This window comes from Mytilus galloprovincialis, chromosome 7 (assembly GCF_965363235.1).
Source record: "Mytilus galloprovincialis chromosome 7, xbMytGall1.hap1.1, whole genome shotgun sequence".
Taxonomy (NCBI): domain Eukaryota; kingdom Metazoa; phylum Mollusca; class Bivalvia; order Mytilida; family Mytilidae; genus Mytilus; species Mytilus galloprovincialis.
The window spans coordinates 14,645,786-14,669,052 of record NC_134844.1 but is presented as its reverse complement, the minus strand read 5'-3'; the positions used below and the strand labels follow the sequence as shown (position 1 = coordinate 14,669,052).

General features: G+C 30.0%; 1 protein-coding gene across 1 annotated transcript; it reads right to left on the bottom strand.

Annotated features, from left to right (window-relative positions):
- Positions 1-6,607: 6,607 nt before the first annotated feature.
- LOC143084137 (uncharacterized) lies at positions 6,608-22,905 on the bottom strand. Its single transcript, XM_076260545.1, has 8 exons — positions 22,801-22,905; positions 19,986-20,222; positions 18,094-18,423; positions 14,596-14,940; positions 12,640-12,981; positions 10,005-10,074; positions 7,729-8,507; positions 6,608-6,654 (listed from the first exon to the last, which is right to left on the bottom strand). Exons 2-8 carry the CDS (start codon positions 20,206-20,208, stop codon positions 6,608-6,610), a joined length of 2,136 nt encoding a protein of 711 aa, XP_076116660.1. The 5' UTR covers positions 20,209-20,222; positions 22,801-22,905.
- Positions 22,906-23,267: the final 362 nt, after the last annotated feature.

The following is a 23,267-nucleotide window of genomic DNA, read 5'->3' as shown; positions in this document are numbered from 1 at the left end:
ATGTAAATGTGATCCTAAATATTGTAAAAATGATTGTAAAAACGATAAAGAATGTAAAACAAAAATACAATACATTATAGATAATACTGCTTATGATCTAGATATTGACAAAGTTAAGTACAATTCAGGATTAAGATTTATAGCTAAAATATGTTTAAATAATTTATGGGGACATTTTGGTATGAGAGATAATTTTACACAAAAAGAATATTGTTTTACTTTAGAACATATAACTAAAATAGTATTTAATGAAAAATATAAAGATATAAGTACTATGATATTAGATGAAGATATTGTTTTAACAGAATATAAAAATAAAGAAGAATACTCTAAACCTAATCCAAGTGTAAATGTTTATATAGCTTTGTTTACAACAGCACATGCTAGATTAAAATTATACGAACTATTGGATATTCTACAAGAAAGAGTTTTATACATGGATACAGATTCTTGTATTTATAATGATGATGGTTCTGAAGCTTGTAAAAAGATAGAAAGTATGATGGGAAATAAATTAGGAGATTTAACAGATGAAATTGTTTCAAAACATAACGCTAATCATATAAAACAATTTATATCTGCTGGTCCAAAAGATTATTCTATGAAGTTAGATACAGAAAAACTAGTTAGCTGTTGTAAAGGTTTTAGATTAAATGCTGAAGTAGAAAAAAAGATTACATTAGATAAAAAAATAAAAATAGTTACTGATGAAAATGAAAAATATGAAACTGTTAAATATAATAATATAAAAATAGGAAAAGATCATCAACTTAAAACAGTTAAACAAGTTAAAGCTTATGATTATATGTTTGATAAAAGAATGGTATATTGTGAAAATGAAAATCTAATTAGAAGTTTTCCTTATGGACATTAAAAAATATATAATTTAAATTTTTATTTTAAAAAATAAAAGACTAAAAAATGATTGAAGCTTATACTGAGAAAGATGATCCTGACGCTAAAGTTATATTAGGAAGAATAATGTTATCAGATTATCAGATATGTTGTTTAAGAGATGATGGAGAATGTCCTTTGACTCCAAAACAAATGGAAGTAATGGAAAAGTTTGATGGTAAAAAGTTATCTAAGTTTCCTCCTGGTTGGGATGCTTTTATTAGACCAGATAAAGTTTATGAATATGTTTTTGAAAAACCATGTCCTGAAATTTAATTTTTTATTTTATTTTATTATTTCTCTATACCCCTAAAAACAGAAAAAGTACAGGAATAGTACATACTTTTTTCTGCAATTTTGCTGTTTTTACCAGGAAAAGTACAGAAATTAGGGACTTTAATTTTTATCAATTTTTTCTTATTTTTCCAATTTTTCATACAAACGTAAATTGTATTTATTTTTTATTTTAATTTCCAAACAATAAAACCAGTTAATGCCATACCACCAACAACAAATGCAATTTCTCTATTTTTCTGGTCTTCTGATGGAGTATAAAAATCACTTAATGTAGGTTTAGGTGATAATGAAGTTAATTTTTTATTCGTGACACGATAGTATAGTTTCATTGCCTGGTCAACATCATCAAAAGTCTGAACCGCATGATGTTCCTTTTGTAATTGTTCATTTATAAAATCTAATCTTTGTATTCTTTTTTTATTCCATTCTGCTTGTGCTTTTTCTAATTTTTCTATAGCTTTATCATGTCTTATTTTTTCTTCATTTGCATAACTACCCATATGTGAAAATAAATAATTACTCCCTGAAAATGCAAAAGCATTTGTTATTGCCCCACCAAGCATCATTGCTAAAGCACTTGCCATTTTATAAAAAACAAAAATTACTTCATAATATCAGCAGGTATAATACCTTGCTTAATCAACATATCTTTTGTTGTCATTGCAAGTAATATATCAATGGATAACATTACAACATCATTCATGTTAAAATCCACTTTTGGTGCTGGCCTCATTAATACCTTTTTACCTATTTCTGCATATCCAACTGTTAACAATGTTTCCACTCCAGCATGATATAACATATTTGCTATTTGTTTTCCGTCTTTTTGAGTTGTCATTTTAATGCACTAAATTTAATTAAATTCAAAAGGATCAATTTCTTTCTTTTGTTTTTTTGGTTTTGTTATTTCTCTAATCATTCTTTCTGGTTTCTTACTTTGGTTGTAAAAAAACAATCCCAATCCAACAATACTTATAGGAAAAAGTACAAATTTGTAATCAACTAGGGAACTGGAGTGTTTCTTGACAGAAGGGATATGTTCGTTTGATTCATAATCTGTTTCTATATCAGAATCTTTTGTTATTTGTTTGATTTTTGAATTTTCTTTTTTTAATTTTTCCACTTCTTTTTTTCTCAATTCTGCATTTTTTATTCTTACTTCTGCACCTTTCTTACCAGCAGCTACTCTTTTTGGGTCTTTTGGTTTGGGATTTTTAAATACTTCTATTTGTTCAGGATTTTCATTCATCATTTTTTATGTCATTATTTTCATCTTTTTTCGGAAATCGAGCGAAGCGAGTGGTTCGATATGTCTTGCTGTTGTTAATATTGCAGTAAAAGGAGCAAGATACATTCCATATCTATAGTACAGTTCACAACATGTATTAGTGAAAGCATTATTGATAAAAGGATCTTCCTCTAAGTCTTGTATCAAAATTGGTGGATTAACAACTTTGAAATACTTTGATACAACCATGACATATAAATTTATAAAAGAGTTTCCTAATGTCTTGGTCATACTAGCTCCCAATCTTGCTTCATATTTACAGTATAGTTTGTTTATTTGTTTTGTTGTCATTTTATCAATATCTGACAGTTGTATTTCTTTACCCAGATATTGTTTACTACTCCCACCAGCAACAACAGCTGATAATCTTTCGCGTTTTTTTTCTTGAAGGGAACCGTTCACTTCGCTCGCTTCATCATCAATATTTATGTTTTCCACAATTTGCTCGCTTAATAATTCTTCAGCATTCATTTTATACGTTTCAAAAAACGGATATAATTTATTTTTAACTTTAAAAAAATTAAATACAACATATCCAACCAATGATAAGACTGCAGTGTTTGTTGCAATTGTTAGTATTTCCAACAGCATTGCTTTTTTTTATTGCTTATTTTGTAAATTACTTAAGAATTACTTAAGCATTACTTAAGCATTACTTAAGCATTACTTAAGCATTACTTGAGAATTGCTAAAAAAATTAATTAAGTAACCAATAATCAGTAGGTTGATCTGTCTTTAATATTAATTTACGATGTTTCTTTTTTTTAAGTTCTTCCTTTATTCTTTGTCTTTCTTCCAAAGTAGGAATAAGATCATTTTCTCTTAGGCAATTATCAAAACTATCTCTATCTTTTGTGTAGAACATGCATAACCATTTTGTTTGTTCTCTTAAATCTTTTAAAACAGAGTTGTATCTCTGTGAAATGACCCACACTGATTGTTCCGCATGTCTTCCTGAAAATGCAAGCTCGGACAGCATATCTTTTTTCTTTGTTAGTTCTTTTGTTGCACTGCAGTCATCAATGATATATAATGTTGGATGACCAGCATATTTTTTAAAGAACATTCTTAGTAGTTCTTGTAGCTTCTCTTCTTCATAAAGGGAACCGTTCGCTTCTCTCACTTCAACAATAGGATTAACAATTATTAGATTTTTTGTTTTTGGTTTTCTAACATCATCAATCCATTCACGATTTTTGTATATTTTGTTCCATTGGATGGTTGGACAAAGAATGATTATATATTTGAAAACTCCACTATATTCTCCTTCTAATAAATCAAGAACAAACTCTGTTTTTCCACATCCTGTTTGTCCACATATAATAGCACAATGGGGATATTTTGGTAATTCATAAAGGGAATCGGAGTGTATCTCTTCCATTTTTTAAGGGGAACCGTTCGCTTCGCTCGCTTACTAGTAATTAACTTCTTTAAATCTTCCATCTTCAAAATTAATTTGTGCATCTTGTATAACAAACAGATAAACATTTATTAATTTATTTGCTCCTGCTGTTTTAGTTATTTGGATAGTAATACCTTCAGAAGCATTTTCAATTCTTCTACCTGAACCGTGTAACGAATTGTCATCTGTTGAACGTAGATCTAACCATAATGCATAATTAGTTGTAAGATATTTTTCTAATGTTGTATAGGATAAATTTAAATCCTTTAAAACTTCTTCTGTTGTTTTATTTCTTTTTGAATTTAAAGCAAAGAATTTATTTATTTCATCCCATTGTTGATATGCTTTCATTCCTTGACTGTATAGTTGATTTGGAACACCTTCTATTGTCATTTCTACTTTTGTTATGTTAGGATTATAATAAGTTTCGGTACTTGTTCTTTCAGGATCTTCGAACAACATTAGAATTCCTTTCATACTTCTAGCTGGAACATTTAAATTAATATTCCACAATGTATCAGATTTGTTTTTGGTTATTTTTCTATGTCTTAGTATTCTATCGTACAAAATAACCATCTTACCATCAACTTGTTGTCTTATCTGTCTTGCTAATTCTGCATCAGTAACCATATCAAATTCTAAACAAATGTTTTTGATTGTATAACTTGCAGATGTATCTGTTGATTTAATAACATTGCTATAATTATTAAATGTAAGTTCATATTCAAGTCTATCACCAAGACCTGCTTGATAAAAAGGCATATGAGTTTCTAATAGTTCAAAATCAAGTGGGATACAAAATCTTGCACCATATGCAGTTGCAATTGCTTCATCGCCTATGTCTGATGCTTTATCATCTGCGCCAACTCTGTGTTTTAACATGTTTGTTTCACCAATACCTTGGTATGCCATATTTAAACGTTCAGATGTAGATTTCCATAAATCAACATAACAATGATAAATATCACTATCATCAATTGACATAATTTCATTTCCACTTATACGAATTGTTGTTTTTTTAACTATTGCTCTTCCTATGTTTTGATATATAGTTGCATTGTCGTCTGTAGATGTAAGTTCTATTTCAAATGCTAATCTGGTTGTTCCAGGAACAATAACATCATTATTGCTTAGATTGGGGAATCTTACTAATAGCTGTTGATTTTGATCAATAGTTGAAGGATTATTTGTTATTGATACACTTTGACGAATACCTTTCACACCACGAGGTTCTCTTATTTTTCTGTAAGGATTTAATTTGTTTCCGTATGCCGACATTTTTAAGGATTAAATTTGTTATAAAAATAATTCAATTACCGCTGTTACTTGAGTATTGATACATGTATAATTATTAGTCATACTAATAAAACTTATTAAATCTCCAGCCTTAACTTCAAAAGGTGTATAAAAGTTATTAAAACCGTGTGTGACACCATTATCCAAACTCATTATGTAACTAGTTGACTTATCATTAACAATCATCTTAATGGCTATAATATCTGTGTTTGTTCTTAAACTTACTAAACTAATACCCAATATTTGTCCTGGAAAGTTCATTACATAATAACCACCACCATCACCAAAATTAAATTTTTTATTTCCATGTATTGGACCATCAATTCCAGCATATATACTTATTATTTTTCTGTCTGGTTTATTTTCAATATTACTAACTATATTTTCAACATTTAAAACTCTGATGGTTAGGGCAGCGACACTCCGATGTAAATCGTTATCCTTAGTATCCATTGTTTGAAGCTCACTCTTCATATTTAATATTTCTTTTTCTACGTTTTTTTTTTGACACCAAGTATGCTCATTTTATTAAATAAATTATATAACTTCTAAAACACAATTAATTGGTAAATGATTAATTATCTTGTTATTATTTTCATCTCTTATTTCTAATTTCAATTCTGTTATAACATCATTTACTAAACACTTATATTCCGGATGCTCAAATCTCGCTGTTATAACTTCACCAAACTCTTTATTTTCAACTGGAATAACAGCCAATAATGTACTTGGCTTACCATCAAGATAATTATTAGAAGTGCTAACTTGTTCCAAGTGGATATATAATGATTTATGGATAGCAAAATCCACAAATTTGTTTCCATAATGTAATTCATTAGGTTCGAATTTACGTTTATTATTAAATCCTAACATATTTCCCAAACCCTTACTTATCCTTAACTCAGTAGTAGTGTTTAATGAAGCGATACCATTTGCTTCATTTACGGATAATACAATATTTTCTTTTTGAAATTCATCCACTATTTGTTGAAAACTATAATAACCATTCATAATCCTTTGCTGTGTCTCTCCGGTTTTCTTTATAAACCCATGATAAACATTATACCAACATATACTGTATCTTATAAATTTCAAACCAATACGTTTATTACCATTTCTGTTATTTATGTATTGTTCTAAGTTTATTGTATTATCAATATTTGAAATAGTATGAAACATTTTTAATATAAAAAAATGATAACAAAAGAATTTAAATATAATCCTAATGTTTCATATAATCCAGGTATTAAATATTCTGAAAAAGATCATCAATTAAAAACAAATCTTGTAAATCAAACGATATTTGTAAATCAAAAAGAGAACTTTAAAACATCTTTTCCTGATTTATTTCAAAACTATCAAAACCCATCAATACACACTAACGAACCATGGAATACATGGATTCATTCTTCATTTGATTGGTGGCAATGTCAATTAAACTTTGCAGTATGGTGTGCAAGTACAGGATGTGGTGTTTCTTATAATGATCATATACAAAATACTTCAAATCTTACAAAGTCTTTTTATATGTTTCATTTATATTATTGCATTGCCAGAATTTTAAAAGAACTTAAATCACCTTTACCAACAGATTCTTCTTTCTGTTATTACAAGAACCCATATGACAAAGCTGCATATCAGAAATTATGTGATGAATTTAATATTTCTCCAAATACAGATTGGAGACAAAAACTAGAATCATCATGTCAAGGATTAGGAAGTTTTGAGCAATATTATAAACCAAGTGGTGAATATAGACAAAATCATAAAAAGGATGGTCCATTCTTTAATATTCATGATACAATTTATCATGAAAAAGATATAAGTATGGCTTGGACAACATTTATTTTAGATAAATCAGAAGGTTTTACACGAGCAGGTATTGAACGTATTAATGAAAGTATTAAAATTTACGTATGGGCTTTATTAGGTGCACAATCTCAAACAAAAACAGAAATTTTAAAAGTAGGAACAGGATTTGATGCACAAAAACAATTCTTAGCAAATGTACAAGATGTTATTAATAGTCCTATTGATTTACCCACTCAGATATCAAATTATCAAAATGTTTTAAAATACGCAAGAAGTAAAGTTGATTATGCTTATGGACTTGGTTTATATATGTCTCCCAGTGATATGGTTTTACAAATTGGAACTATTGTTGGTTATAATAATAAAATTATAATTGCAACAGAAAATCAAACACTCGGTTTAAATGATGATTTAAATAATAAAAATTTTGGTCATGTTGATTTTAAACCAAAAGAACCTGTAAAACCACAAGAACCTATAAAACCTGAAAAGCCTAAAGAACCAAAAATAGATCCAATAAAAAAAATTGAACATGAAGATCATGAAGATAATAAACAAGCAATAATATTTGTAAGTATTGTAATAGGATTTACAGCACTTTATTTTTTCAAATAATCTCTAGCAGCAGTAAACAATAAACTAACAACTAAAATAAGCAATGCCCATAAGTTGTTTGCAAACCAATTTACTACGTCTTTTGTTGCAGACAATAACCAAGAAACAATAGAACCTATAATACCTGGTAATGCAGCTGCTAATTTTCCTGCAAGAAAAGATAATAATTTTCCAAGATTTTTTAATTGTTTTTTCATCCAATCTTGTACACCACCACCTTTTGATGGAGGAGAAGGAGAAGGAGAAGGAGAACCAGTAAATGCCTCAACAATAACACCAATAATCATTCCAAAAGCAGTTAAAACACTAACTATTGTTATTCCTTGTTCTCTGAATAATGTTCTTATTCTTTCACCTAATGTTTTGTCTTCGTTTAACATTTTATGTATTGTTTGTTTAAATCTGTTCACTTGACTACGTAGTTTCTCTTTATTAATATTAATTACTTCTATTCTTGCACTTCTCTCAGATTCCAACTCTCTCATTCGACTACTTATTCTTTTTATTTGAAATTTTAAATTGTCTTCTTTAGCTTGTTTTAATTTGGCATTTTCTTTTGCTAAGTTTTTATTTGTTTCATTCAGTTTTGCTAATTCATTTGCAATCTCTTCTTTTACTGATGTCATTGCACTGATTATACCATCCATCTCTCTTTTTGTCATATATGTTTGTGTTTCTTCATTTATGAAAGATGTTCCTTGTTCAATAAATGAAGTTTCTATTTCTTTCACATGTGTTTCTTCATTACTTGCTATTTCTAATAATTCTTGTCCTTCTTGTTGTGTAGATATTTCTTGTAATGGAATTTCTATATTATCGAGTTCATTTAACATTCTCTGAAACCCTGCTCTACCTTCTCTTAAATTATCAGATATTTTGTAATCATCTACACCTAAAACATCCCTGACAAAATTAACACCGTAATAACTTTTAAGAGTGCTAAATTTATAAAATTTTATTTTTTCTTTTTGGTAATACGTTAATGCAATATTATTACCTTTTTCATCTTTTACATATAACATTATTTTTCCATCATTTTCTTCCCCAACAAAAAAACCCTCTTCATTACGTATAGTTTCACCATTTTTTTTATAAAATTGTTTAATCATTTTTTTTGTAGTTTCTTTTTTACGAATTTTAGCATCATTTTCTGATAAATCTCTTGATTTTTTAAATTCCTTATTTATATTATTTTGAAACTCTTCATCATCTTGAAAAGACGTTTCTTCTTCTTCATAATCATCATCATAATCATTATTTTTAAACTCAGGATTATCAAACTCATAACCTCCTTCAGCCATTTTATTCATCTAAAATATTAGATAATAAACAATAAAAGGAACCTGTTAAAAACAACTTAAGATAAAAATAATTAAATTTTTTATTTAACATTATTTTTACATTTTTTACTAATTTTTCTTTTGTTTCTTCATCCATTTATTTAATTAAAAATTGATTCATAGTTTGGTGGATTTCCGTTATCAACTAAAATTATTTTATTAAAGAAAATCAAAGATTTTCCATTTTTTTTTAATTCGTTTTTTACTCTATTTTCTGTTTCCTCAATTAGTTTTTTTCTTTCATCATCTGGTAAACTTTTTAAAATTACATTTTTTTAATTTTTTTTCATCTCATTAAATTTTTCTAATTCATCTAAAATAAGTTTAAATTCATCTGCACTTATCTGTCCGTCAGTTAAAGATTTTGATATTAAATCTTTTATGCTGTTTAACTTGCATTCTGCCATTGTTTTAATTTCATAATGTTTTTTTGATTTTGCTGTCAACTTTCTTCTAATTAATTTAACTAGACCTCCTAAACTTCCACATACAACAGCTGCAATTTGTATGGGAAGTAAGATAGGAAAAGCTATTCCTATACCAGCTAAAACAACAGATGTCGAAATTAAACTTGTATCAACACCATCAGTAACATTAACTCCGCGTTTATATTTTTTGTATAGTGATTTACGTTTATCTCTCTCATTTATTAATGTTTTTTCTATTTCTGTTATTTTTTGTAGTCTATAATTTTGTCCATCTTCTATAGGTAATTCTGGATATAAATCAGGAGCTGTAGGTTGTTTCATTTTTTAAAGTAAAAATTGATTTTTTTTTCTCTTAAATCCCACAGAATTCTTTCTCTGCCAGTTATCCCGGTTTTTTTATTTTTTTTTTTTTGGAATTTTTTTGTTGTTTTTGGGTGTTTTTAATAACGTTTTTTTTCCAAAGTAAAAAAAAAATTTTTTTGGGAGTAAGAAAATTTTGGTGTTTTTGGGTGTTTTTTTGCTTTTTTTATGAAAATTTAGGGCTCTTTTACTTGAAATGAGGGTAATTTTTTGGGGGTCAAATTTTTTTTTTTTTTTGGAGGGGGTATAGGTGTGTGATATTGTGTCCCGACAATTCAAGATTGATTGATGCCTTTCCACTTTCTGCAAGTTTTGATACAATTTCTACTATGTTGGATTTTGCTGAAAAAAAGACGAGACGCTATATTAATTCAAATGTAAAAACCAACGGCCTGATTTATGTAAAGAAAAATGAACGAACGAATAGAATATGATAAACAGCAACAAACGACAACCACTGAACTACATGCTACTGACTTGGGACAGGCACATACAGAATGTGGCGGGGTTTAACTAATTTGTTGGCGCCAAACCCTAGCATAGGAAAACACTATATAAATCATTGTAAAAGGCTTTACTCCTCCGGTCAGTAAAAAGCAGAAACGATAAATTTGAATTTATAAAAAACAATAAAAAGTCATGTCAATTCTTTTATAAAAAATTCTTGTCAATGTATACAGAACGTCCTACAAAACAAGAAGACAAAATGTGTAAGGAACTAGGCACTCATATAGAAAATTGGGATTTCATTTATAGTTTACCCTTTTGTTGCACTAAAAACAACAAATTTAGTATGTTCCAGTTTAAGATTTTACATAGAACTCTTGCTACAAATGCTGAAATATGGGTTAAAAGAAACTAACTTGTGTAGTTTCTGTAATGAAACTAAAGAAACTATAAGTCACCTTTTCTGGGAATGTATCCTAGTTAGAAATTTGTGGTTAGAAATTGCAGCACTTCTTCTAGTTGAAAATAATTTAACTTTAATACCTAATGTGGAAAATATTGTTCTTGGGTCAGAGTCTTGGGATTTTTCCCTAAACTTACTCATTATTTTGGTTAAATATTACATTTATACATGTCGCTTTAATACTTCATTACCGACTCTTACAGGTGTAATAGCTATGATTAAAAATTCCTACCGAATAGAAAAAATATCTACCTCCTTTTACAGATCCCCTAAAGCAAGAGAGAAATTTGATAGTAAATGGGAATTAATTAAAAACTTAGTTCACATTTGAGGAGAGATCTTTCTATTTTGTAATAGGCTTTTTAATAGTTCATGTAGAATTAATAATATGTTGATGCACATCACAACTGGACAGTGATTTGTGTGCATCTTAAAAGTACTATCTATGTTATATTGTTATATATATATTGATATATTAGTTTTTGTTTGATTGTATTTGAATTATCTCCCCTTGACTAAGGTTGACATTTATTATGTGATTCTGTCCAACATGTTATCTGTTAATGATCTCTATTGGCCTCTCCTGGTACCTCTCATGTTCAACATCATTGTATAGACAGTGATGCATGTGGCTAGAGGAGAAGGCTGGTGCCATCATTAACCTTATTTACATATTCAGGTATCCTAATCCAGAGTGAAAAAGGATGTGTATGATCGAGTAGAAAATTTAGAACAATTAGCATAACAAACTTTTTAATGTTAGACTGTTATTGAAAATTTTTATATCAATACATGTATTATGAATTAACTATATAATTATGTAAATCTTGAAAAGAAAACAGGCCGGACGTGGCAGGGTATTTACACATCCCCACAAAAAAACCCACCCAAAAACAAAGCATGTACTTATCATAGAGTATTCGCAATAACTGACAGCTAGTTCAAAGCCAATGACAAATTACAAAAAATCATGCTTCTTAGACTAAAATATCAATCAGTACACATCCAACATCCAATGATTTTAGTGTAAAGACGTCATCAGCAGTCAGAGAAAAACGTGATTTTGTGCAATGCCAATATACCGTTATCGAATAAAAGTAACATCACTAAAATACTGAACTTCTAGGAAAGTTCATAACGAGATGTTCCTAATAATCAAATGAGAAAAAAGAGAGACGAAAGACACCAGAAGGATATTTAAACCCAAGTCGAAAATCAACTTGCAACACCATGACTTAAAAAGAAAAAGACCAAAAGACAAACAATAGTACACAAAAACACAACATAGAAAAGTAAAGACCAAAACTTTTGGCGAATAGTCAGACCTACAGCTGTTTTGAATTTCTGCTTTATATTTTGAAAGAAACTTCGAGATACAAGAAAAACACCAAGCCTAGCTTCCTTAAGAGGATAAACATTTCTCTTTCTACACGGTCATCCTTTTTTTTTTATCTGAGTAGAACTCTCGATGGGGATCGATTAGATCATACATGTATGTTTCAATGAGTTCAAATCCTTGTTCACTTGCTAGTAGGTTTTATATATATAGATAATTGCAAGTATTTAATGTCTGATTTTGGACTTGATTTCATTAAATTGGTATTCAAAATATTTTGCAAATTAAATGACAACCCCTGAAAGATGATTGATGATTTATACTCGTCCGAAGATTTGCTGATATACAAATTTTCTTTACATTTCAATGGATCCTAGAGATCGCTTAAAATATAATGTTCAAAATAATTTATATTTTATAACTTTTCATATACATTTCATTTAAATCTAGCAATATTTGTATTCGTACTAAATCTTACTAGACAAGAAGCACGCACACAATCACGGACATCTAGTATTTCTATGTCCTTCTCTGCTTTGCGGCGGTTGACAATAATTAAGGAAATATGATGTATGTCTTTTTTAAGGCAGTGTAAGTAAATGTAGACAATTATCAGATTATATACATTTTTATTGTAATTACAATTTTAAAAAGAACTTACGTTTTTCTAAGCATAAATGAAGGGCTGTGCGCCCTTGATGGTTCTGCTTACTAGCAATTGCACCAGATGCGAGTAGAGCCTCTACTGTTTTGACCATACCAGCTTCCACAGCCACATGCAATGGTGAATTTCCATGTTTATCCAGAATCTCAGAAGTGGTATTTTTCATTAAATATGCTGCTATATTGGCAATTTGGACCTCTTTTTTCTGACGTTCATCATTAATTCTTGAATGGTTTTTCAATAATACTAGCAATGGTGAATTACCATCCGTATTTATACTGTTAAGAAATTCACCTTTTTGCATGTAGTATTCCAGAAACTGTAGAGCTCCATCTAAAGCTAAAATTATTAAAGCAGTTCATTAAAAAAAAGACAATCAATTAGTTCATCTAAAAGAATGACAAAGTAATATCCACCCGAATTCTTACAGTATAGGTTCACAAAGTAAGGCATGTTTTCCTTTAAATATATCCAATGGTTCGGTGGATAAGTGGTCGAAGTATTTCATCTACAGTATCACTTGTATGTCTACACTTACTGAAGATTTTGGTTGGAACACGCACGATACAGGTGCACCTGAGATCACCCCTAGTTTTGGTGGAGTTCTTGTTGCTTAGTCTTTAGTTTTCTATGTTGTGTCTTGTGTACTATACATGGTCTGTTGGTCTTTTTTTAGCCATAGTGTTGTCAGGTTAATTTCGATCTATAAGTTTGAATGTACCTCTGGTATATTTCGCCCCTCTTTTTTAATTGACTAGGATTGCAAGATTTCATGTAAAAAAACTGTGGCACCTCAGCTTCCTCCACTTATAACAAATTACTGCAACAATTTCGCCAATAGTCCTGAAAGTGGTGTTAACAACAAAAATCCACCTTTTCCCCTAATGTTAACATTGCAGCTGAAAATGCTCACAAAAGAGTGAACTCTAAATAGTTGTGTTATGTGTTATAGAATAACTTAACAGAATATTTTTTTATCGCTCAGAATATGTGCATTTTACAAATAAAAAGTAATGAGTTTACATGAATAAAACAGCAATCCTGCAGTACAAATATTGGTGGAAGTTATCTATCGGTCCAGTACAGTGTTTAACAATGTTTACGTATCTACAATTATTTCAAGCTGTTAATTTTTACTAGAGTGAAGGCACATTGTAAAAATAAAATATACTATCCAAGATCTGCTATTAACATCAAATTAGTTCTGCAGCAGTTCTTAACTTAGAATATAAGTAAACGGTCATTTGACAGGTTTAACTTACAATGTAGTTGGTAAAAAAAACCTTCAAAATATCGATAAGTGAGATTTAAAGCAGGTAACAAAAATTATAGAGCATTATGGGTACGTAACATTAAAATACGAATGACCAAATGATGTTGAGTTAGGAATAGTAGGTCACTGTACGACTTTAACAATACTAAAAGTAAGCAAAACTCATACCGCATATTTACATAAAAGCGGCCACTAAATGACAAAATTAAAGACAGTTCAAACGAGACAATACATAACAGCCTGATTTATGTACAAAACAAATAACGAACACCAAATATGTTATATACTGCAACAAACATCAACCACTACATTACAGGCTACTAACTTTGGACAAGCTTATACAGATTGTGGCGGGATTACATATGTTTGCACGCACTTCAACACTCCTTCGACGTTGAACAGCAATGTAACAACGGAACATAAGACCTAAACTATAAAAATCAGAGACTACTCGCCATTTCAATATAACAACAAAAAGAATATCATGTATCCAAGACTTAATAAATCATTTCATTTTCTTGTTTTTAACTAAATTATATTATATAGGAATTTAAAGAAATAGACACTGAAGAACATGAGGTCTGCTACACGGCAAATAATGGAATATGATTCCTTGTTCAAGGAGCATTATTATCAAGTATTGGCAAAGTTAGACACATGGTGTTAAATACGATACTCACTCTTTGACCAGCATATGTGTAAAATCGTGTTTTTATTTTTGTCTATCATGTCTTTATTTGCTCCATGCCGACAAACACTTTCCATTGTCTTAAAGTCTCCATTTTCTGCAGCCTTTTTTAAAAGTTTGTCTAATTTGCTGGAAGAAAGACTAGCTCCAGCGTCTAATAAATGCTGTACTAACAGACCAATATTTCTGAGTTCTAAATAATTATGACAATATTGGTCATAATACATGTAGCAAGATTTATCTATTGGTGATTTGTCACACTCATCTTCGATATCCAATTTTGGTTTTGCGCTAAATATTATTTCTACCATTTGCTGAAAATCAAATGCATCTTTGTCTGTAAAATAGAAAATATCAGTGACATTACGATTATATTTAAAATGTAGAATCGTGATTTATTTGTTAATCAGTCGCAATTAAGAAATAACTCATTGCAATCGTAGATGTTTTATAATTTACCAATGGGTTGGCTTTTATCTTCGCTATGGTAATTCGTATATCGTCAAGTAATCAGAATGCCAATGGGGACTAACTGTTAACAACTCATTGTATACCAGTTTCTGCATTGTTATGAGTTACAATGAATGACTAAAATCAATAAAAAACAATCGAAACAACATATGATACAAAAATGTAATAATACTTTTAGATGTATGGATAATATATTGACTCTCAAAATGACGACTTCAGTATGTACACTAAGGAGATTTATCCTGCTGAACTGAAGTTAGATAAATTTTATACTAATAATGAACAACAACCTTTCCTTGATCTTAATATCAATATCTTTAACATGAATCTTAATACCAAAATGTAAAATGAAAGTGATGATTTTTCATTTCCTATTGTTAATTATCCATTTTCAAATTGTGACGGTGCCTTGTGACAATCTTTTAGTATTTATATATCTAAGCTTGTTCGATTTGCTCGTGTATGTAACAACGTAAATGATTTTAACGAAAGCAATACATGTATTACTAAACAATTATCACACCACAATTTTTGATATCTCAAACTACTCAAAACATTTATCAGTTTGCCATCGGTACTAGGACATCATTTGTAAACTGAAATCAACATGAACACATCTTATCTGGTCAGTTATTTTACATATAATCGTTTATGATAATATTCTATACAAAGTACAAAAACGTCGGTATTCACCTTAAAAGCTCACCAACCTTTGAAACAGACTTATTCATAAGGGATACAGATACGATACTGTTGTCAGGTAATTAAAGATGGCTAAAATTTTGGTATTTACATTGATTCACTCATAGGGTAATTGGAAATAAACATTTATTCCAGACCAGTTGTTGGCATTATAACGATTATGTTCCTCTCATATATTTTATGATGTTATGATACTAAACCCATAACGAGAGAAATTGTTCTTGATTTTTATATGATGAAGACATAATTTGTCACAAAGTTTAAGTGAGGTATGCAGTTGGCATGTCAGTAACTGCAAGTAGTCCTCTGTTAGTTTTTTTACATTGTCATTTTGCTAAGTTTAGTGTGACATTCATTTTCAATGAACTAGTACATATTTTTCAGTTGGGGCCAGCTGAAGCCCGACATCGGGTATAGGATTTTCTCGCTGTGTTGATGACCTATTGATGTCATTCGGCTGTTTTCTAGCCTTTGGTCGGGTTGTTCTGTGACACATTTCCCTTTTTCATTGTCCAATTTTAGATTGTATTTTATTAATTCTAAGCGATAAAATGCAGTTCACTAAAAAATAGATATAATTAAATTGAGGTTATTCTGTTCGGCGATATATAGATGACGTCATATAAGAATTAACAATAAAAAGCATAATTTGACTTATTTTTACCATACTGAATATGCTGACCTATTTATGTGATTCTTCTAAAAAATTTAGATTTAATACCAACAACATTTCAATAAATATTTTTATAAAGGTCACTTGCACAACGGTAATCGTTATTCAGTCTTATCAACATTAGTAAAAATTGATAATTATTCAAAATTTGATATGGTCATAATCGTAAATTAACTGTAAACACAACTTTGAATTTTTGAAAAACTAAATATTTTCTACCGCAGAAATAGATTATCTTAGCTGTATTTGTCAAAACACTTAGGAATGTTGGGTCCTCATTGTCATTCGACTTCGTACATTATTTTGGCCTTTATATCTTTCTTTATTGTAGCGTCGCTGATGAGTCTTGTGTTGACAAAAGGCGCGTCTGGCGCATAAAATTTCAATCCTGGTATCAATGATTAGTTTATGTTAATAAGTATGTAATATATTCCATAATATACCGAAATTCTTATGAATGAAGTCAATACATAATGGAATGCTTGGTTAAAAAAAGTATCTGTCGACTACTTTTTAAAATATTTAAAAAATCAAGTCAGCGTATAAAAAGTTACTGTATGGTTAACAATAATGCAGGAAACCAATACCTCATATCAAACAGGAAACCGTCACCATGTACATCAACATGGAGTTTGTTAAAAAGGGTTATACCAACTTAAAATCAGGAACTTTTAGTTGTTGTCGTTGATTGCTGTCTGTCAAATTACTTTCCGTCCAATGTTTTGGCATCACTAGTTTTGTTACTTTTCTCATTTGTATTTTAATCCTTTTTAAGTCGAGGCATTTTGCAGCTAACTGTATGGTATAGGTTGTGTTCATTGTTTATAGCCGTATATATTTGACCTACATTATTATATTGATGACTTTCCTGATATGAAACTTGCGCCCTACAATTGGTTTGTGCAACATGTATATGTTCTCTGTTAGATAGTTGTCTCACTGACAAGCATACCACACCTGATTATCCTTAATTTTAAACACATACATTAACTTGTTTATGGCTTAGAGACTGTATATTGTGTATCTTAATTAGAAGATGATGTATGAGTGCCAATGATACAGCTCTGTACATGTTTTTAAATATGTATTGGACACGAACAAAATTAGCATTAGGACATACGCAGTGTATTGATAAAAGGTCAAATGTTGGAAAAAATGAAGCAAATAAATCATTTTTGCTAAAGCCGAAAAGAAAATACTTACCACGTTGTCATAGTTATCAAAGGTACCAGGATTATAATTTATTACGCCAGACGCGCGTTGAGTCTACATAAGACTCATCGTTGACGCTCAAATCAAAATATTTATAAAGCCAAACAAGTACAAAGTTGAAGAGTCATGTGATTAAGGTAATCTTACTTACTAAGCAAAAGACTTATAACGAAAACCAAACCTGATGATCGAACAAATAATAAACCTGAATCATGAAACAGAACAATTTATAATACGGTCAACAATATTTATCAAAATAACTGTCAAATTATTATCAGCTGGTAAAAGTCTTAAAAATTTAATAATCCTACTTAAAATTATGTCTGGTACATTGCAAGTTAACAGAGTTGCAAATAATATGCATAAGAACAAATAGAAATTTCACCCTCATATAGCATTAAGTTACAGGTTTTCAATATGTTAAATCATCACCTTTTATATCTATCAAAGTGTGTAAGACAGTCTTCCCTCTAGTTCCAATATGATTAACATCAGCTTTTTTTGCTAGTAACATCCTGACAACTTCCAAACATTGAAACCGACAAAAATAGATTAGCGGGGAATCCTCAGTTGGCCTGCTTAAATTAACCGTTATATCTGTCGACAATAACTTCACACAAACATTTTCAAGAAGAGGTTTGCTTATTGATTCCTTTTCTTTCAAATATTCCCATAATAGGTAAAAGGAACTGTCAATGCTTTCTTTCTCCGGTGTTTGGTGCTGGAGTAAAATGTCAAATATCTGTAAGACACTGCTGTATTCTAAGTATGTGAAAAGAATAAACTTGTACACATGTATTAAAAAAGCAACTTACGTACAATTCTTGAATATAGCATTCATTATTTACAGATGATGTAAGGTGCACAATCAGTAAACACATTTATTCACTTTAAAACGTTTCTTTTCCAAGGGTGACTAAGGTACAGAAATATGGTAATCCTAGTCACCGGCAGTAAAAATAAAGGCAACAGTAGTATACCGCTATTCAAAAGTCATAAATCGTTTGAGAGAAAACTATCCGGGTTACAAACTAAAACCGAGGGAAACACATCATCTATGAGAGAAAAAAACAAAGAAACAGGAAAAACCCCTTGCCAATGTTAAGCTTCCGTTTTATTGTGCGGGATGTAAGATCTACAGTTAAATGCGCACATTAAACCCGAATCTTTTAAAGAGAGGACCATGCAACTCTGCGGCAGCACTTCAGGGTCTATAAGTGGCCTGTTGCAAAGCCAAGTTTAGTTAATATTCATAATCCATCATACCTTCATCTCGAAACGAATTTTTAATTTCGCCTTTTATCGCAGTTATCAAACCTAGAAGACTATAGATTGTTAATAATTTCTCGTTCTGAAAAAGATGAAATAATTGCAAATAAATGTTAAGGAGGCAACGACTAATCGATCCATGTTTTTTACTTCATTTCTTTATAGTTGATTCTGCTCTTCACACGTACCACTCGGATTTTTATTTAGAAAGACTTCACTTGTGGGTATACAAAACACGGCCTTTAGTGATTTCATTTTAAGATTATATGTTAATAATGGTTTTTGTAGATGTCACTAGTGTGGCATGCGGTGTTTCAATTTCTAACCAGCAGTTTTAGAGTTGTGTAAAGATTTACAATACATTAGGACGTTTGAAATGGTTAAAATTTATCTTAATTTTTGTTTCTTTTCAAATATTTTTGTGGTATCAAAACGAAAAAATGCAAGGCTAAATAGTTCATACGGACCAATGTTTCTTACAACCAGTTATTTGCTATTAATTCTAATTAAATTTGGTACAAACCTTAATGTGTCAGTGATCAGGTGAATCAAATTGGGAAATTTATTTTTGATCACAAGTTAGATGTGTCATAGATTACATACCTCTTTTCTTCACTAGTGTAAACTTGAGAACTATTACCATAATTAAGATATATATGCTACTTTGATTATGTCTTTGAATTAGTTCTTAAAACTGTTTGGTTAGCTGTAAGTTTTTTTAAGGTTTTTATTGAAATATTCGGTAGACGTTTGATTGACTGTCCCTCATATTCCCTTTTCCTTTTTGTATATAGTTTCTTTTCCATATAATAATCGAACGTACTAGATTTTCCCATTGGAAATTTATAAACAGAATAAAGTGCAAAGTAGTATGGTTCCACTACAAAATATAACTAATTTTGGTAGGAAATCCACAAATCAGTTGTTTCAAACGCGTTCTTTGATGAAAATTAAAGTTTGTTAAAAACGTCCTATATATCCATGAAGATATAAAGGAGTCCCCTATTTCATATTTTATTTTTTGTATTTCTTTCACTTAAGGTAAATATAATCACCTTGCACTAGGCATCTTTCGAATGCATTAAGCTTATTTTGTCCTCTGTGAGAAAGGTTTGCACTTGCTTTGAGTAGAGCATTTATTGCCTCAATATCTCCATATTGTATGGCAAGCAGTAAAGGTGAATCTTGTCCATCCTCGTCAATGTTTACACGCGCGCCATTTGCTAGGAGCAATTCAATAATCCTTTGTCTTTTTTTATTGGTTCTCTGTTTATTCATTTTCAATCCTCCATCTAAATAAATAAATAAATTGCTGGAACAGTTTCAGCTAACAATAAAAATATAAAATCAACAATTAAGAAATGTTCGTTATTGCTCAATTGCCATCTAAGTCTTCTGTTTTTCTTTCGGTTTTATATCGTATTTTAAAGCTTTTAGTTTCCCATCAATACAATTGAGAATGGAAATGGGGAATGTGTCAAAGAGACAACAACCCGACCATAGAGCAGATAACAACCGAAGGCCACCAAGACTAGCTGGAAAGTAATTGCTGCTAAAATGATGCAGATGACTATCAAATGGGGTTAAAGTGGCAAGAATTAATTACGACGGCTTTAACGTAGAATTTTTTTATCAACAATAGTTTGCGTGTAGATCACAAATACTAGTATCTTTTACACTGGGTGTTCATGCTATTTGATTAATTTTTCGTAATCTATTAGTGAACTAGTAGTTATGTGTAGTATTTAATAAAGGTTTAATAATAACCGTACAGTACTTGCAACCTTAGGCGGTACTATTTTAGCGATCAATCAACGGTCATTGATCAGTAACCGATCAGTCAAGTTCGCGTCAAACTCACGTCACCAAACCGTCAGACTTATAGTACAAATATTTGACTGATCGGACTGATTGCACTTTTTGACGGATTGAACTCTACTACGTCACATGATAAACAAATACAAATTTCGGAACTGTAGTTTCGTTTCATTTAATTATAATGAACTAGAATTATTATCTTAAAATTCTTTTAAAAAACTCTTATCTCGAGGTCATTAAAATAACAAATTACAAAAAACATTGCTTTATATTTTATAAAAATAAGAAATATTGGTAATTTTAAACAATGCGAACAACATTTAAGTATCTTTTCTCTGATATTGTTTTACTTTTCCGAAAAAAACAACCAATTCTAAACTATAAAAAGTATAAAAAGAAAATGGTGGTCAATAATACCAATTAAAATAAAGAAATGATTGCATTCTTATTCAACAAAAACAACAGATTATGGATATTTATCCTTGAATTATTCACATTTTATGAAAAACAACAAATCCTAATAAACAAAAAATACTGAAAGAAATGGCAGTTCATTATTTCTATCAAAATAAAGAAATGATTGCATTCTTATTCAACAAAAACAACAGATTATGGATATTTATCCTTGAATTATTCACATTTTATGAAAAACAACAAATCCTAATAAACAAAAAATACTGAAAGAAATGGCAGTTCATTATTTCTATCAAAATAAAGAAATTATTGCATTCTCATTCATCACACACAAAAGTTTAAGTACATATAATGCGTGAACATGTAATTTATATATTTGTTATGTGTTATGTGGTTATTGCGACCAACATGACCAAGTTGATTACAAATTAACCAGTAAAGATGTTTTCGTACAGGTCTGCGTTTATCGATTGTAAATACTGTGGAGTTCGTTTTACACAATTCTTTTTTATTATATACCTACCCATCCAATCCGTGCATATAATTAATTTACTGATAGATCGCTGACAGTTGTCACGGTAACTCTCACATAGCGTATCTGACGGATTATATGGGTCATCGATCACCGATCATGCATCGATTAGTCAACAATTCATCACCGATCAAGTTTACGTGAAACAGTAACGCCTAAATTACAAGTACTGTAATACCTAGTTTTGCCTGAGTATAAGTAAAGTATTACAATTAAAAAAATGTGTTAACTCTATTTGTTAAAAGTGTCGCCCTAGTGAAATATCCAAAACGTAAAAACTCAGAATAGTGGGATTGGGGCTTACTATGTGATAGGTAGTAGGAATGAATCGTTGGAATAGGTCACCAATTCTAGCATTATGATATATAATAAGGTTTGGATAAACTATATGCCAAAGGTTGTTGGTTGAATCATAAGTAAATGACACTAAGCAGATTTCGATTTTGTTTTTAACAGATGCCATTAAAATGCATCAGAGAATTGTGAAACATATGTATAGCCTCATAAAAATTGCTTATCCATGATAGGAATATTCTTTTGTCGAAAAATATAAATTATAGGGTATACTTTTTTATAATCTAAAAGATATGAATAGTGTCAAGTACATATATTTGGTGTCTCAGCTGCTCACTCCTTCCATAAAATGGTTGAAGTTCCTCCTTCTCTTTAATGCACAGCTTGTTTTTACCAATAAATGAATTGTAATAAATAATCGGAATCGGTGTCGATAATTGGTGTGTTGTTGTATGGATTAGTATAAATTCTACCACACCGACTCCGCGATTGACGATATGTATAGATAAGAAGATGTGGTTTGTATGCCAATGAGACAACTCTCAATCCAAGTCACAATGTATCAGAAGTAAAGAATTATAGGTCCAATTTAACAAATTCGAAAACGAAAATGGAAAACGAGAAACACCCATAAACTATACTTACAAACAGAACTTACAAAATGTATCCCCCTGAGAAAGTTAAGTTCCATCTTCTGAAAACAAGGTTACCTTATCTTGTTTCTATTATTCCTTATGTATTTTCCACTTTTTTTTTATACTTGTATGTTCCTGACGTTAGAAGAAAATCGATGTCAGTCATATTTTACATACCCGTAGAACGTTGTACTCCTGTTGCTCCGTGACCACTGGTTTTTGATTTATGAAACCCTGTTTATAATGACATAAAACCAAGATAGATTTCATTTTCAAATAAAGTCAGCATATATATGTCACAAATGAAATGGAATAATTTTTTTGACGTATTTTTGTATTCCAAGAATAAACTTTATGTTCGCAATGACTAAACATTTCTATCTACTTAAACAATATAAAAAAATAGGTAAACTTTCTTCGATTATATTTCTCTGAAATTACAGATTTCACAGCCTTTGAAAATAAAAAAAAGTCTCAACCGTTGGACTTATTTGTTCAGTATCTGAGGACCTATTTTACATAATCTTGGCCGACTTTCGAAATGCGCATCTGGTGCAAGAAAATTGATACCGTTAATTTTATTACTATCACTGGGTCGATGCCTCTGCTGGTGGACTATTAGTCCCCGAGGGTATCACCAGCCC

Excerpts from the sequence above, each read along its gene's own strand:
- LOC143084137 (XM_076260545.1), bottom strand. The coding sequence starts at position 20,208 with ATGAATAAACAGAGAACCAATAAAAAAAGACAAAGGATTATTGAATTG. Across the intron at positions 12,982-14,595 it reads ACACATATGCTGGTCAAAGA|CTTTAGATGGAGCTCTACAG; the intron begins GTGAGTATCGTA and ends TAATAATTTTAG. Across the intron at positions 6,655-7,728 it reads ATTAGCAGCTGCATTACCAG|AAACACCACATCCTGTACTT; the intron begins GTATTATAGGTT and ends GATCATTATAAG.